We start from the raw sequence: 16,784 nt of genomic DNA on the forward strand, positions 1-16,784 counted from the left end.
TGACACAGTCGTGTTGTACAGTTGCAAGTTGTACACAATATTTATGACCCTAGTATGAAAAATCAGTGAAATGTGTTAGGTTGATATACTTTTCTGTTGTCCAGGTTTATCAGGCTACAGCCTGCATTCCAACTAGAGGCTGTTTTTATCCTCCAACACTTATCACAAATGTACAGACTGTGTCTAGAGTTGTAGCAGAAGAGGTAAGGTTTAAGGCTGATTCACAGTTTATGAAAATAAATGTCAATATAATGATTTGTCTGAAATGTCATGCATGTTATTATGAATTACTTAAAACTTGTCCCAGATGTAGATATTAGCATTTTAAAAAAAGTTATTATTGTATGGATATATAAATAGGAAACAAATAAATTTGAACAGCCATTTTATGGACTTTTCTACAGAAAATGAACTTCTTTGCAGGACAAGTGTGTTTCATGCTGAACTTCAGCATCCAGTAATACATGTATAAGGTTATTAATAAAAATAATATAAATTGGCCTTGTTATTTGTCTTAAGGTGGTCACATTGTTCCAAGGCGAAGGGTCAATATGATTGCCGGATGACATATAATAGGGCCAGTATGAAATCACATGATTAGTGATCATTATCCTATTATTCAACTCCATGTCGGCCCCATCAGTTTAACTGATCAGAGTATTTGAATCCCATATTTTCTCATATTCACTATTTTTCATATTGGTTCAGTGAGGTTCCTACTGGCATATGATATGCACAATTTATCTAATACTGTGTCCAATATTTCATAGCTGAATAATAAATTGCCAAAAAGAACATAAATGAAATATATAAAATATTTGATATTTGCAGATATTTGGTCCAGTATTGGTGGTGTTACCCTTCAGAACAGCCAAGGAAGCAATAACATTGGCTAACAACTCAATGTACGGTTTGGGTGGCAGCGTGTGGACAGAAAATGTCTCCCTGGCCATGGAAGTTGCTATCAGTATTAAAGTAAGTCATGTGGCCAGCAGCATCTGTTTGGTTCAGTAGTTTAAGACAATGGATAAATGGTTATAAAACTGAGTCTAGAGACCAGTTTAGGAATACCACCTTGTCTTTAGTGAATTCAAAACTGTACATTCAATTTTTTGACAGGATTCCTAACTCAGCTTTTTTAACACATGGGGCCGTGAATTCATGTTGGTCCAGGGTTTGAAGAGAATGGAAATATTTGGCTAGACTTTTACAATCTCTGCAAATAATGTTTGGTACATGTTTCAGTATGCTTCCATGCAAAATTACCCTTGATACTATGTACTGCACTTATTGATATTTTGTGTGTCCAACTACACATTCATTGTGTAAACAGACACAAAATTTTGTTTCCTACCAGGTCTTTGTGTAGTAAAATGATTTAACATTTAGATATGGTATTGCATGACCCTTCATGAAGAATGAATTTTTTTTGTATTATTTGACTGAATAAGATCCACTATTCTTAGAATAGTGAGAGCTTTTCTGCTTACTCAGCTGTCAGAAATGACGGCAGTGGCGGCAGCACCCCTTGGTCAAAGTTTTGCATGCAAATACATATCTCATTCATCATTGTATGTATTGGTTTGAAACTTTACACAAAGCTTGCTAATCGTCAGACCTACTGAAATAGTGTTTACTGGTACATATTATGGCCCATTTTGACTTTGAATTTGGTTTTTGTGGGCAACTAACTATCAAGCTGTGTCTTCGTAACAACTAGAATTATATATTTGATTGAAACTTCACACACTGCTTCCTAGTCATCAGACCTACTGAAATAAACAAGTTAGATAACTCTTGGTTGAATATAATTTAGTTACGGCCCTTATTCGACTTTTTATTATATTCGAACATTGAGAAGTATTTGTGCAGCTATCTAGCTGTATCTCTGGATTGAAATCTGTATCTATTGAGATGACTTCACACACTGCTTTCCAGTCACCAGTCCTACTGAAATAATCAAGTTAGGTAACCTTTTGTTGACTTTATTGTAAATCATGGCCTCCTTGTTTTTGACTTTAGAAAATTTTGTTAAGGTTTTGCATGTTGCAAAAAAGCTTACCTTAGGAACAGCTTTATATATTGCATTGAAACTTTATACAAGTCAATTCCTTCTCATAAAATGTATTTTCATACCCATGTAAGAGAGCTCTTTTTTGAAATTAATGAAAGAAATTACCTTAGTTTGACAAAAAAAATATGGTTGAAGTTTTGCATGCAAGTTACCATTACCATAATAGAACTGAAATTTGTAATGGATTGTAATAAAAATATTTTGTAAAAAAAAAATTATTTTTATATACATCTTCACAAACAGAGTTAATATATATAGCAGAATCTTATATCTGTTAAAGCGATAAGAATTGTTTATGAAATAAATAGCAGTTTGTTGTGAAACACATAGGCATGTTTAAAGTATATAGGTGTGTGAGTAGCTAGAGGCTGCCTCCATGTTTACTTGAAACACAGCCTATTGCATGTATTTCATATCCAAATGGAAGATACTAATGAAAACCAGGATTTTGCAATATTGTTTTTTTTCCCCTTTTTACAATGTTTATGCCCCCACTTTGGGGGGTGCATATAGATTTGCTCTTGTCCGTCCATCCTTCCGTCCGTCCGTCTGTCCGTCCGTCCTTCCGAAAATGTTGTGTCGCGCGTAGCTCTGAAAGTATTTGACGTAGAGTCACATAACTTTACAGGAATGTTGGTCAGCATGTGTAGTTGTGCACCTGGGGTTTCGCGTCCGGATTCATTCAGTCATGTAGAAGTTATGGCCTCTGACTTTGTAAAAATTGGTCATTTTAATGTTGTGTCGTGTCTAGCTCCAAAAGTATATGACCTAGAGTCACAAAACTTTACAGGCATGTTGGTCAGCATGTGTAGTTGTGCACCTGGGGTTTCGCGTCCGGATTCATCCAGACATGTAGGAGTTATGGCCCCTGACTTAGTAAAAAATTGGTCATTTTAATGTTGTGTCGCGCATAGCTCCAAAAGTATTTGACCTAGAATCACCAAAGTTTACAGGAATGTTGGTCAGCATGTGTAGTTGTGCACCTGGGGTTTCGCGTCCGGATTCATTAAGTCATGTAGAAGTTATGGCCCCTGACTTTGTAAAAATTGGTCATTTTAATGTTGTGTCGTGCCTAGCTCCAAAAGTATATGACCTAGAGTCACAAAACTTTACAGGCATGTTGGTCAGCATGTGTAGTTGTGCACCTGGGGTTTCGCGTCCGGATTCATCCAGTCATGTAGGAGTTATGGCCCCTGACTTTGTAAAAATTGGTCATTTTAATGTTGTGTCACGCATAGCCCCAAAAGTATTTGACCTAGAATCACCAAAGTTTACAGGAATGTTGGTCAGCATGTGTAGTTGTGCACCTGGGGTTTCGCATCCGGATTCATTCAGTATTGTAGGAGTTCTGGCCCCTGACTAATGTCATGTAGTGGGGGCATCTGTGTCCCATGGACACATTTCTAGTTTAAGGTAGTTTTGCATGTTTGAGAGAAATATTGTTCTACATTGTAGAATTTTGATGAAGAATATTTTTCTGAAGTATCGTTGTATTCAAAGGAAATTCAGCCAATAAAAAAGATAGACAAAAGAAGCACCAGCTAAAGCAGGCTCATGGAATAACAAATATTCTAATGTCACATTACAGTGCATGTTTTTTCATTGGTGAGATTTGGTGTAATGCAGATATCTGATACGACGATGTTACGTGTGTACTAGTGTACAGTTGTAGCCCGACAAGTGTAGTGATCTCCGGAAAGGTCGGGCCTTTACGTGACATAATAATTATTGTTCATAGGAAATTGTAAACATACAGGTTATAAATATATCAGTTTGAATGAAAGAAAAAAGCAAAATGTTTTCTTTATTATTGTTTATGAATATTTGTGGATATTTTAGACTGGGACAATGTGGGTAAACTCTCACAACATGTTTGATGCAGCAGCAGGTTTTGGTGGATACAAACAGAGTGGGTATGGTAGAGATGGAGGCAAGGAGGTATGTTTGCACACGGGTTATAAATATTTGTGCATGAAGTATTTAGTGATCACACCACAAATTTTGCAGTTTAGAAGAAAAAGGGGACTGAATAATTATCAAATCCACATCCTGTGCAATATTAGTTGATTTCTTTTTCGGATTCCAAGAATCTTTTTGTGCATTCACTTAGCTGTATAATATCTCCCAAAATCCTGAATTTGTACAGCTTAATGACACCTTAATGACCCTGCAAAACCTCGCTTGAGATGTAGAGTTATTTCTTGTGAGGAAGCAATCCAGCAGAAGATTGGCGATTCTACCTAAATGCCTGCCCAGGATGAAGTCCTGCAAATAGGGGCACCTGCAGTCCTTCTCCACTATCAGATTACTGAAAAGTCACCATAAGATCTATGGTTGTGTCAGTGCAGAATTAAACCCAACAGAAAAAAAGTAAACAGTAACATTAAAACTAACAATTATCTCTGTTAGAACCATTATATTAGGATAACACCTGTTGCATCTATTTAAATTCAATTTTAGGGATTGTATGAGTATGTGAGGCCTTCCTGGGAGTCAAGACCACGTCCGGCTAGTGTTGAACTTGACCTGAAAACATTTGGTGCAACTATAGCCAACAGACCAACATTGGGTAATGGTACAAACGATGGCCAAATACCGAAGTAAGCTTGATTAAATTGTTGCCATTAAGATGGGTTCTATTTGCACAAGAGATACAATACAGTGGCACTTCTGAAAACTGGACCTTCTGAAAACCGGAAACCTTTGAAAACTGCATGAAACTCAAAGTCCCATTTTTTCTGTTCTTATTTCTATATATTTTTAACTTCTGAAAACCGGAACTTCCACATTCTGAAAACTGGACAGTTTTTGAAGGACCGTTTATATTTCAACATTAAAACTGACTTCCAAAAACCGAAAAGCAAAAAATTTGCCTTATTAAAAGTGTCACCTGTTAATCCAAAAACACCCTTTGCAAGTTTTCAGCATGTTGTTTTGTTTATCTGTTAGCAGCATGAGTTTATTTTGACTCGTACAATGATCATTTGATGCAAAAATAAAGAAGTAATCGGCGATTTCATTCATTTGTGTTCAACTTATGGAAACATGATGAATTAAATATCATATGCGTGAAAAACTTCATTAATGTTTGAATGAAAGAAAGATCGGTGTTTTAATTGATTTAGTTAGATCGATTAAACTTGCATTATCAACACTAATTAAATATTGACGAACTGGAGACTCCAAATATGGTAAAATGTGGAAAATGTTTGCGTAAATGCTATTATGAAAAATAGTTTTTTCATTTGTTATTTATGTATTTATTATCCTGAATGTTTGTAATTAATTAATTACTTTATATAAACTTGTATAATTATAAAGGATAATAATCTCCTTCATCCTACGTGTAATTGCCTACAAACTTTCAAACTTCTGAATTCCGGAAACTTCTAGATACCAACCTTTTAGGCTGGTCTGGAGTTCGTTCAGTTTTCGGAAGTTACACTGTATTACAGTACAATATGTCTGGCAAGCCATTCAGTAAGTGTTTTTGAGCAAAAATCGTTAGAAAAAAAAATCATATTTATTTTCTTAAATTTTGACTTCAGTTCAGTAAAATTTAGTGATTAACTGTAAATGGGTCAGTAGTCATGTAGTCATTTGACTTGGGTGTTATACCATTCTAAATATTCCATTAAAAAAGACAACAGAGGTAATTTTATGAAATGTCCTTTCCATGCATGTCTAGAAGGCTCGGTAGACAGGTCACAAGACTGAAAACGAAGAGGTCAAGAGTTTGATTTCTCCCTCCAACTGATTTATGCATGAGATTGCTAGTTACCTCTTGAAGCTTGTTTCAGTTTTGGTAAAGAATCCAAGAATACTTGAAAAATTGATTAAGTGCCTTAATATAAGTTAAGCTGTTAACAAAATGACATTAAATCTTATCTGACATAAAACAATTAAACAGAGAGGTTGTTTTATTCAATAAATTTTAGTATACTAATTTCTTGGTGCAAAAATAATAACTGCAAGTAAAGTAAGAAGCTTGGACATAAGTAAAACATTTAGATGACGAAAACTTTATTATCATCTCTACCTGTGTTTAGGATTGACCGCACATACAAGATGTATTATGGGGGAGCCCAGAAGAGACCAGATGCTCCCTATGCACGTCCGGTGATAAACCCTGACGGTAAAGTGGTTGGCCATGTTGGAGAGGGTAACAGGAAGGACATCAGAAATGCAGTTGAGGCTGCCCATAATGCTGCTCCTGGGTAATTTTGAAGTTTTTAAAATATTTTCATATTGATATATTGTTTTGTTCAGTGTTGGTTGGCCTGTCAGTCAGTCGGTAGACCATTTGGCTTGTGAACGATGACTAAATTATGCATAGGGCTATGGTGGTCAGACTCAGTAGGATATTACCTGTGGTAAGTAGATATTTGTTTTAGGGGTTAGTAGGTCAATGGTCTGCATGACATTGGGACAAAAAATTTATACTCAGTAGCTGAAGTATGCTTTTACCTACAGACATCAGACTTCATAGGATTATTATCTGTGTCAAGAAGATGACCCATATTGTTTTGTTGTTTTTTTTGGGGTGGGGGTGGGGGGATCAATAAATCAAAGTAAAAGGTCAGAGTGCCCTTGACAATTAAAATTGTTCTGCTCAGTAATTAATATCCTAGCTTTTTACCTGTTGTCAGTAGATGACCCATAGTGTTTTGGAGACCAGTAGAAGAAAGGTCAAGGTCACAGTGACTTTAAGACTGAAAAGGTTTCTGATCAGTATTGGGAGAATGCTTGAGCCTATGACCTTAAAACTTAATGATTGCCAGTAGAGATGACTCCAGTTGTTTTTATGCCCCTGAATGTGGGCATATTAAAATGGCACTTCCGTCCGTCTGTCCTTGAGTCCATGCGTGCGTCCATTTAAGTTCTTGTCTGTTCTGTAACTTTACCATCCATACAGGGATTTGAAATGACATGGCATAAATGTTCACCATAATGAGACATGTCGTGCACAAAACCCAGACCCCTAGCTCCAAGGTCAAGGTCCTTTCTTGTCTGGTACATAACTCTGCCATTTATCAAGGGATTTGAAAATAATTTGACACAAATGTTAAACCATATTAAGAAGTGTGTCACACTTATGACCCGGATCTCTCAGGTCAAGGTCATAGTCACAAAATGATCGATACCTAAACTATTCTGGCATATTTTGCGCAGACAATTGTAGCATTCTTGGGCATGCTTCGGGGGCATTCGTTACCAATAGTGACAGCATTTGTTGATCTCGTTATATCAGATGTCAAGGTCAAATAATATTTATTACATACACCAGTGAGTTTCCTCCAATAGGCCATCAAGGTGGGCATATGTGTTTTACAAACATGTCTTGTTAAGGACTCTCTTTGCAGGACATGCTTCCTTTCTGCTAAACAATATTATTTAAAGATTATAGAAGTTACTTTGGACTGCTATAGAAATTTATTTGTTACAATGAATTTGTCTGGAAATGTATCCAATATTTAGATTTAATTTATACTCTTGTGTGTGAAATATTTTGTGTTTTGTTACTAATTCCGCTAGTTTTACAGAAATAAGACATATCCTTTTGTAAATTGGCTTTAAAATACAATATATATTTCCATAATTGTAAAATGTCACAGAAAAGGAATATGCTGTATGACTGTTTCATGTATATAATGTATATTTTTAAGCTGGGGCAAGAGAGCTGCACACAATAGAGCCCAGATTGTGTATTACATGGCGGAGAACCTAGAGATACGTAGGGAAGAACTTGCGGGGAGACTTCAAGAAATGACAGGGAAGACAATGGAGGAAGCATTGAGGGAAGTGGATCTGTCTATCAACAGATTGTTCCACTGGGGAGCTTACTGTGATAAATATGGCGGTTCTGTTCAGGTAATATACTATGTTGATTCAACATTCAAATGCAGTAATTGCTGAAATTTTCATGAAACACTACCTTTGTACTGAAGGAGAGAATAAATTTTTATGCATATGCATGGGATTCACCTTACACTTGGTTATTTTTGTTATATATCTGTGACAAGGGCTGACTATGCGATGTGTTTATGATCTTCAACTCTAATCACTTGCCCCTCATATCACCTCTTAGAAATCAAACCAGTGACTACTCAGTACTTCGTGGTGTAAAATTCTTTCATATGTATTAAATTACTGCTGGTTTTTAAAAGGTTGATGGTTTTCTCAAATGCCCGACCTGGGCTGAAATAATGCCTTCACATGCTAAAGCAGGAAAAGCTGCATACGGTCTGAATTATGTTAGTACAGCTGAAATACCTGAAAATTAACACACCTGTATATTGAAGATGCTTGAATGATTGAGATTTTACATTATAGGAAACAACGTTATATGGAGCAACAATAAAGATACATGAGCCGGTTGGAGTGATCGGTATAGCCTGTCCGGATGATTATCCTTTACTAGGATTTGTATCCCTGTTTGCACCAGCTGTTGTCAGAGGAAACACTATGGTCATTATACCAAGTGAGAGATATCCTCTCCTGGCCATGGATCTTTATCAGGTCGGTGTTTTAAATACCATTTGTAAGTATAAGATTTGAATCAGTTAGTGATTCCATGTTAAGAATACTTAAGTGACATAAAATATTTAGAGAATATTTGGACACTCAGTTATGGGCAGGTGGCCAACATCAGTAAATAAATCGTCATTGTCATTGTCAGTTATGGTGTCAATGGTTTTCCTGATAATTAGAGCTGCTGACTAGTGCAGTTTTCATAGACCTTTAAGTTTCGTACTTATGATTTGACCAAACACCTTAATGCAAATCTCTTTCTAACAGTCACACAAGTTGTGCAAACTGTGTCTCAAAAAATGTGAGTTGTATTGAGAACAGAATTGTTCAGAATGACAAATGACAGACCAAGTCTTGAATTCTTTTTCATATTTTCTTTGATTTTTTAGTTGGATGAATTTGGTTTGACAGTGTTATTGGTATTTGAACCCTTTAGTGATCGATGATAAGTAATTATATCAGAACTGCTTTACAAATCCATTTACACCAAAACCCATAAAAATGAAAGGGTCATAGAGGCCCAGTTGTTAAGGTGGCTGACATCAGACTGCTTGCCCCCACCCACTCCCTCACCTCCTTGGGTCATTATTCTGAGAAAGCTGGTTGGATGTCAAGTCATATTAATATTTCTTCATTTAGGTATTTGATACATCTGATCTGCCAGGGGGAGTTGTCAACATTATCACAGGTGACAGGGACCATCTCACAAAGTTTCTAGCAGAACATCAGGATATACAGTCCATGTGGTACTTTGGTTGTGCTGAGGGATCAAAATATGTTGAATACATTTCTGCAGAGAATGTGAAGCGAACTTGGGTGAATTATGGGTACGTATTATTGAATTTTATTTCAAGAATTCTTAACTTTTAGATAGTCAAAACAGCTTAAAAGACATGCAAGTGGAATGATAATGAGAAGTTGTTTTTTGTTTTTTTTTCATTCTTGTAGAAGCAGTATTAACTCACATTTTACATCTGTAAAAGAAGATTGTGCCTTACTTTGAAGATGTGAGTGTGCAGATTTCATTAGTTTACTAAGCTTATCTATGTATGCCAAGTTAGGACAACACCTGAAAATTGCTGTAAAATGTCATAGTCCACATCATTTTTAGCTCATCTGATTTTTTGGAAAAAAAAGATGAGTTATTGTCATCACTTGATCGGTGTTTAGGTCGGTATGTTTAGGTCAACTTTTTCTCTTAAACTATCAAAGCTACTGCTTTGAAACTTGCAACACTTGTTCACCATCATAAGCTGACCCTGTACAGCAAGAAACATAACTCCATCCTGCTTTTTGCAATAATTATTGTCCCTTTTGGACGTAGAAAAGAAAATCAGTTTTCTTGGTTGAGTATTATGTTTAAGTCAGCTTTTTTCATAAACTATCAAAGCTATTGCTTTAAAACTTGCAACAGTTTTTCACCATCATAAACGGACGCTGTACATCAAGAAACATAACTCTATCCTGCTTTTTGCAAGAATGATGGCCCTTTTTAGACTTAGAAAATCATGGGTAGGACAATATTTCTATTATACAAAAAAATCAGATGAGCATCAGCACCCGCAAGGCGGTACTCTTGTTAGCTTGACTATTCGAAGAACAGAACTTTTTTTAGGGGTCTGGTCATTGACCTCTACACTGAAAATGGTTTTAGCTCTAAAATTAAAGAAAGCTTTGGCTGTCAACCTTCTAAGTATGGTGGCCTATGGTTGGTAGATGACCTAGATGTTTTTGAGGTTATGTAGTCAAAGGTCAAGATCACAGCATACAAATTTACATACACACGTGCCTCTGACAGACTGTCATGGGGGTATATGTGTTTTACAAACAGCTCTTGAAGATGTTGTGTTGATGTGTTGATCTTTTTTGTATCATACAGATTGTAATGAAACTTTGCTTGATTGTGCATGCTGCAGATACAAACAGCTGAGCAAAATTTCATCAGTATATGTTTGCAGTAAACATTTTGTGTTGTGACAAGTTGTGACAAACTGAATTTTGCAGTTCTTAAGTCTAAGATATCAAATGTTGATGAATATGGGCCTTATGTACTTTCATAATTAGTTTTTTCTTTTGTGGATTTACAGGTTTGAAAGGGATTGGGAGGATCCTGAACAGGGTCAAGGAGAAGAATTCTTGTACCAGTCCATACAAGTGAAAAATATTTGGGTTCCGATGGGAGATGTCTTTGCTAACTAGACTGGTTAATAATGATGAATAAAGACTGTTTTCAGGGAAAAGTTTTGAAAATTATATAGATATGACTTTTAATGGAATTGGTATTGTTAAAGTAGACTGGTTTAGGAAGAAAATGTCTTTGTAAATAGACTGGGCTCAGGAGAAAAGGTTTTTTAAACTGGACAGGATAATTCTTAACAGCTGGACTGGTAGTACCAAGATAGTTGAGGATTCAAACTTAAATGTTAAAACAAACCGTTAAAAAGAAATAAATATTCTGTGAACATATGAATGTTGAGAGCCTATTTGTTGTGTCTGTACTTGTTGATTATGGCAGCTGTGGTTAACTTTGTAACTTGCTATTCAAGAGACAACTTTTTTTTATACACGTATAAATATTCTGGAAGATAGCATTGTGTTTATAAAAAAGAATCTCCAGTATTAACTTGTTATAAGATATAAGATGTACCTTAGTGGGTGGCTTTGTTTTTGTTAGTTATAGATTTTAGTGTATGAACAGTATTTGTGATCGGTACATTTTACATAGAGCAATATTTAGATACTGGAACAATCTCAGTGGTACTGCCATGCAGTATGTCTAGCCTGAAGTGACAGGATCTCTCTCTATACATTGTCAGTCAGTTTCAGTATTACAACTGAGAGATCTTGATTCTGTTTTCTCAAATTTTACATAACATTTACTTGCAAATGTTGCTGTTGCTGTTATGTTAACTAAAATATGCTTAGAACTTTATAAAATTTGTCAGTTTGTTTGGAAATTTTAAAACAATGTTTGAAATAACCTGTTAAAATCAATGCTAAATTCAGCAAGAAATTCTTAACTAACCCCAGGTATTTTGAAAATTAAAAAAAAAAATTCCATTACCAGACATTAACCTTTAGCCAGCTGGCGGCAAGTGATTCTGCCTTTGCTACCACAGCCTGCACATCTGTGCAGGATGATCATGGTCTGCGCTGTTTGCTATTCAGTCAGCAAATTTTAGTGAACACCCCTTCAAATAATAAATGGTATTGCCCAAATTGAATGATGGACCAGTCCAATGTAGAAATTTAGCTGGCTAAAGGTTAAGTTCTGTAGAATGATGAATATTTATTGATATGATTAGTATAGTCTTGTATAAAAGAGAAATCAGGAAAAACCTTGTATAGAATATTTGGATGGAACAGTAAGTAAAAAAGTAGATTTTTCTAAAGTTTTGATAAATATGGACTTCAGTTTTCTTCACATTTGAAGATGTGAAAATGTTTCTTATGAGAAGTGACTTTGTGAATATCTTTATAGAATTGATGACTGCAGGAAATATTTTTGTTTAATGTATTTTTTGTGAACAGTACTATAGAGATGATTGGGGGAAACAGTTTTGTTTCATGTACTTTTGGACTTGCTACAGTAATTTTGTAGCATCAGCCTAAATGTAGTTCAGTTTTTGTTAAACTCTGTTTTGTACTAAAGTGTAATTTATTTTATTTTATTAACTAATGAAGTCTGAATAATTTTATTTAGTTTGTTTTACTCTTGTCTCAGTTTCATCAGATAAGTGTTCTTATTTTTATTTTCTTATTATGCAATAAACTGTACATTTCTTCAGAAATATGGTAGAACTAAAGTTTTGCTATTTTTCACTATGACCACTTGTATGTCAAGAAAATAAAGGTAAATGTGTTTTTAGCTCACCTGTCACAAAGTGACAAGGTGAGCTTTTGTGATCGCGCTGTGTCCGTCGTCCGTCCGTCAGTCCGTGCGTCCGTCCGTCCGTAAACTTTTGCTTGTGACCACTCTAGAGGTCACATTTTTCATGGGATCTTTATGAAAATTGGTCAGAATGTTCATCTTGATGATATCTAGGTCAAGTTCGAAACTTGGTCACGTGCGGTCAAAAACTAGGTCAGTAGGTCTAAAAATAGAAAAACCTTGTGACCACTCTAGAGGTCACATTTTTCATGGGATCTTCATGAAAGTTAATCAGAATGTTCATCTTGATGATATCTAGGTCAAGTTCGAAACTGGGTCACGTGTGGTCAAAAACTAGGTCAGTAGGTCTAAAAATAGAAAAACCTTGTGACCACTCTAGAGGTCACATTTTTCATGGGATCTTCATGAAAGTTAATCAGAATGTTCATCTTGATGATATCTAGGTCAAATACGAAACTGGGTCACGTGCGGTCAAAAACTAGGTCAGTAGGTCTAAAAATAGAAAAACCTTGTGACCACTCTAGAGGTCACATTTTTCATGGGATCTTTATGAAAGTTGGTCAGAATGTTCATCTTGATGATATCTAGGTCAAGTTTGAAACTGGGTCACGTGCCTTCAAAAACTAGGTCAGTAGGTCTAAAAATAGAAAAACATTGTGACCTCTCTAGAGGCCATATATTTCACAAGATCTTCATGAAAATTGGTCAGAACGTTCACCTTGATGATATCTAGGTCAAGTTTGAAACTCGGTCACGTGCCATCAAAAACTAGGTCAGTAGGTCAAATAATAGAAAAACCTTGTGACCTCTCTAAAGGCCATATTTTTCATTGGATCTGTATGAAAGTTGGTCTGAATGTTCATCTTGATGATATCTAGGTCAAGTTCAAAACTCGGTCACGTGCCATCAAAAACTAGGTCAACAGGTCAAATAATAGAAAAACCTTGTGACCACTCAAGAGGTCACATTTTTCATGGGATCTTCATGAAAGTTAATCAGAATGTTCATCTTGATGATATCTAGGTCAAGATCGAAACTGGGTCACGTGCGGTCAAAATCTAGGTCAGTAGGTCTAAAAATAGAAAAACCTTATGACCACTCTAGAGGTCACATTTTTCATGGGATCTTTTTGAAAGTTGGTCAGAATGTTCATCTTGATGATATCTAGGTCAAGTTCGAAACTGGGTCACGTGCCTTCAAAAACTAGGTCAGTAGGTCTAAAAATAGAAAAACCTTGTGACCTCTCTAGAGGCCATATATTTCACAAGATCTTCATGAAAATTGGTAAGAACGTTCACCTTGATGATATCTAGGTCAAGTTCGAAACTCGGTCACGTGCCATCAAAAACTAGGTCAGTAGGTCAAATAATAGAAAAACCTTGTGACCTCTCTAAAGGCCATATTTTTCATGGGATCTGTATGAAAGTTGGTCTGAATGTTCATCTTGATGATATCTAGTTCAAGTTTGAAACTGGGTCGCGTGCTGTCAAAAACTAGGTCAGTAGGTCTAAAAATAGAAAAACCTTGTGACCTCTCTAAAGGCCATATATTTCATGACATCTTCATGAAAATTGGTCAGAACGTTCACCTTGATGATATCTAGGTCAAGTTCGAAAGTGGGTCACGTGCCTTCAAAAACTAAGTCAATAGGTCAAATAACAGAAAAACCTTGTGAGCTCTCTAGAGGCCATATTTTTCATGGGATCTGTATGAAAGTTAATCTGAATGTTCATCTTGATGATATCTAGGTCAAGTTCGAAAGTGGGTCACGTGCCATCAAAAACTAGGTCAGTAGGTCAAATAATAGAAAAACCTTGTGACCTCTCTAAAGGCCATATTTTTCATTGGATCTGTATGAAAATTGGTCTGAATGTTCATCTTGATGATATCTAGGTCAAGTTCGAAACAGGGTCATGTGCGGTCAAAAACTAGGTCAGTAGATCTTAAAATAGAAAAACCTTGTGACCTCTCTAGAGGCCATACTTGTGAATAGATCTCCATAAAAATTGGTCAGAATGTTCACCTTGATGATATCTAGGTCAAGTTTGAAACTGGGTCACGTGCCATAAAAAACTTGAAACTGGGTCATGTGCGGTTAAAAACTAGGCCAGTAGGTATAAAAATAGAAAAACCTTGTGACCTCTCTAGAGGCCATATTTTTCATGAGATCTTCATGAAAATTAGTGAGAATGTTCACCTTGATGATATCTAGGTAAAGTTAAAAACAGGGTCACGAACCTTCGAAAACTAGGTCAATAGGTCAAATAATAGAAAAACCTAGAGACCATATTTTTCAATGGATCTTCATGAAAATTGGTCAGAATTTTTATCTTGATAATATCTAGGTCAAGTTCAAAACTGGGTCACATGAGCTCAAAAACTAGGTCACTATATCAAATAATAGAAAAAACGACGTCATACTCAAAACTGGGTCATGTGGGAAGAGGTGAGCGATTCAGGACCATCATGGTCCTCTTGTTTCTTTTAATGTCAAGAAGTGAAGGGTTAAGACAAAAGAAGAAAGAATTATGTCAAGAAATGAAATGTAAAGAGGGTAAAGTTCTGGAAAGAAAATTTAAATGAAACTTTAATGAGAATCTAAAATGTATGATTTAATTTTTACTTCCCTTTATCAAAATTTTGCAGGTACAAAAATGTAGTACATGTACTTTGTTCTAGACCTTGAAAACAGTAAGAGAATTGTATACAATAATTATTCTTAATCTATATGATATTGTGTAATCTAATAAAAGCTAGTCAGTTTATTGTGAAAATCAAAATGATTTCATAATTAGTATGTACATTCCTATGGTGGGCTCATTATGACAGTCAGCCATTCTTGTTTGAATACATTCTATCAGTGTGTGATTGCTGTATTTCCACGCTAGTACCAAAAAAGTCATTTGTCGTAAAGCCTAGATTGCCTGGTAGCTGTTTTAATTATTATTAAGCAGAAGTGTGAGGACTCCAACCTATATTTGGAGCATTTTGATAAATACATGTAAAGCTAAAGACCTATACATTTAATTTATAATTGAAAATAGGTGAAATCTACAGTTTTTCTCTATACAAGAAAATGTCATCAAACATGTGATTTTCTAATAGAAGCATATTGTCAGAATTAATCAAAGGACCAGTATTTTCAGTATGCAGAAAACAAGATTCAAACACACAACTTACCTTTTTTTATTAGCTGAATTTCAATCATGTAAACTATAACGATACTTAGGAAAAATACAGTTTAATAAAATTCTATATTGTATACTGGTTTCAGATGTGCTGAATCAGCCTAAAATCCAGTGTCCCATACACTGCAGTTTACAAATTGTTTTTTTTTCCATATTGTTTAGAAATATATTGCACGTCTAATTTTCAGCAAAAAATGTGTGTCATGTGGTCACCTACCTCTTGATTGTAGGTTTTACTATATTGTGCTAGATATTAGCACTTGCTACACATTAGATTTTTATTAATGATCTATAGGTGTAATGCCGATATATTACATTTTGTTGAGTTTATGTCTATGTAATCAAATATTATTAGAGTTTTCTTTGAACATTAAAGTAAAGATATACTAAATGGTAGTGTTGTGTTTTATATACATTTGTGCTGACAAGTCAAAAGCTATTTAAACAGTTACAGGGTGAAAGTACTTCAGGTTTCTTGATGAAACCTGAAAGTGCAGGGGACAGTTAAGTTCTTCCATTTCAATACGGTGCTATTTACAGTCCAACTACATTCCCTAGAACCCATGTTCCTTAATTTTAACACCAGCTCACTTTAGATAGCCCAAACCAACCATACCTCTGATCCCCAATGGGTAGACCAGTGTGTCACATATTTTAGCTTGCCAGAGAACAGTGTGCTCAAGGTGAGCTATTGTGTTGTGTCGCCTGTCCATTGTCATGTGTTGTCAACAGTTTTACTGTTAAACCCTAGAGGTTGCAATATAATGGCCCAATCTTCATGAAAATTGGTCAGAATATTACTTCAATAAAATCTCAAACAACATGTAAACTGGGTCACCTGTGGCCAAAAACTAGGTTAGTAAGTCGAATGATATGAAAACCTTGTTAATACCCTAGAGACCATATTTTTATGCCCCCCTTTGAAGGAGCGGTATATTGTTTCGCAGATGTCGGTCGGTCTGTCTGTCGGTATGTAGACCAATCTGTTTCCGGATGATAACTCAAGAACACTTGGGCCTAGGATCATGAAAGTTGATAGGAAGGTTGGTCATCACCTGCAGATGACCCCTATTGATCTTGAGATCTGTATGTCAAAAGT

General features: G+C 35.5%; 1 protein-coding gene across 1 annotated transcript in view; it reads left to right on the top strand.

The window, feature by feature from the left end:
* The window catches only part of LOC128556589 (aldehyde dehydrogenase family 16 member A1-like), an 80,168-nt gene extending 64,092 nt beyond the window's left edge, over positions 1-16,076 (top strand). Inside the window, exons 9-17 of the mRNA XM_053542124.1 lie at positions 105-203; positions 832-975; positions 3,914-4,012; positions 4,535-4,674; positions 6,124-6,291; positions 7,741-7,945; positions 8,408-8,593; positions 9,245-9,432; positions 10,693-16,076. Of these exons, the coding sequence (XP_053398099.1) occupies positions 105-203; positions 832-975; positions 3,914-4,012; positions 4,535-4,674; positions 6,124-6,291; positions 7,741-7,945; positions 8,408-8,593; positions 9,245-9,432; positions 10,693-10,804 (1,341 nt within the window). The 3' untranslated portion in view covers positions 10,805-16,076. The remainder of the gene's footprint in view (positions 1-104; positions 204-831; positions 976-3,913; positions 4,013-4,534; positions 4,675-6,123; positions 6,292-7,740; positions 7,946-8,407; positions 8,594-9,244; positions 9,433-10,692) is intronic.
* The last annotated feature ends 708 nt before the right edge of the window (positions 16,077-16,784 follow it).

The sequence above is a fragment of the Mercenaria mercenaria genome, chromosome 4 (assembly GCF_021730395.1).
Source record: "Mercenaria mercenaria strain notata chromosome 4, MADL_Memer_1, whole genome shotgun sequence".
Classification (NCBI taxonomy): Eukaryota; Metazoa; Mollusca; class Bivalvia; order Venerida; family Veneridae; genus Mercenaria; species Mercenaria mercenaria.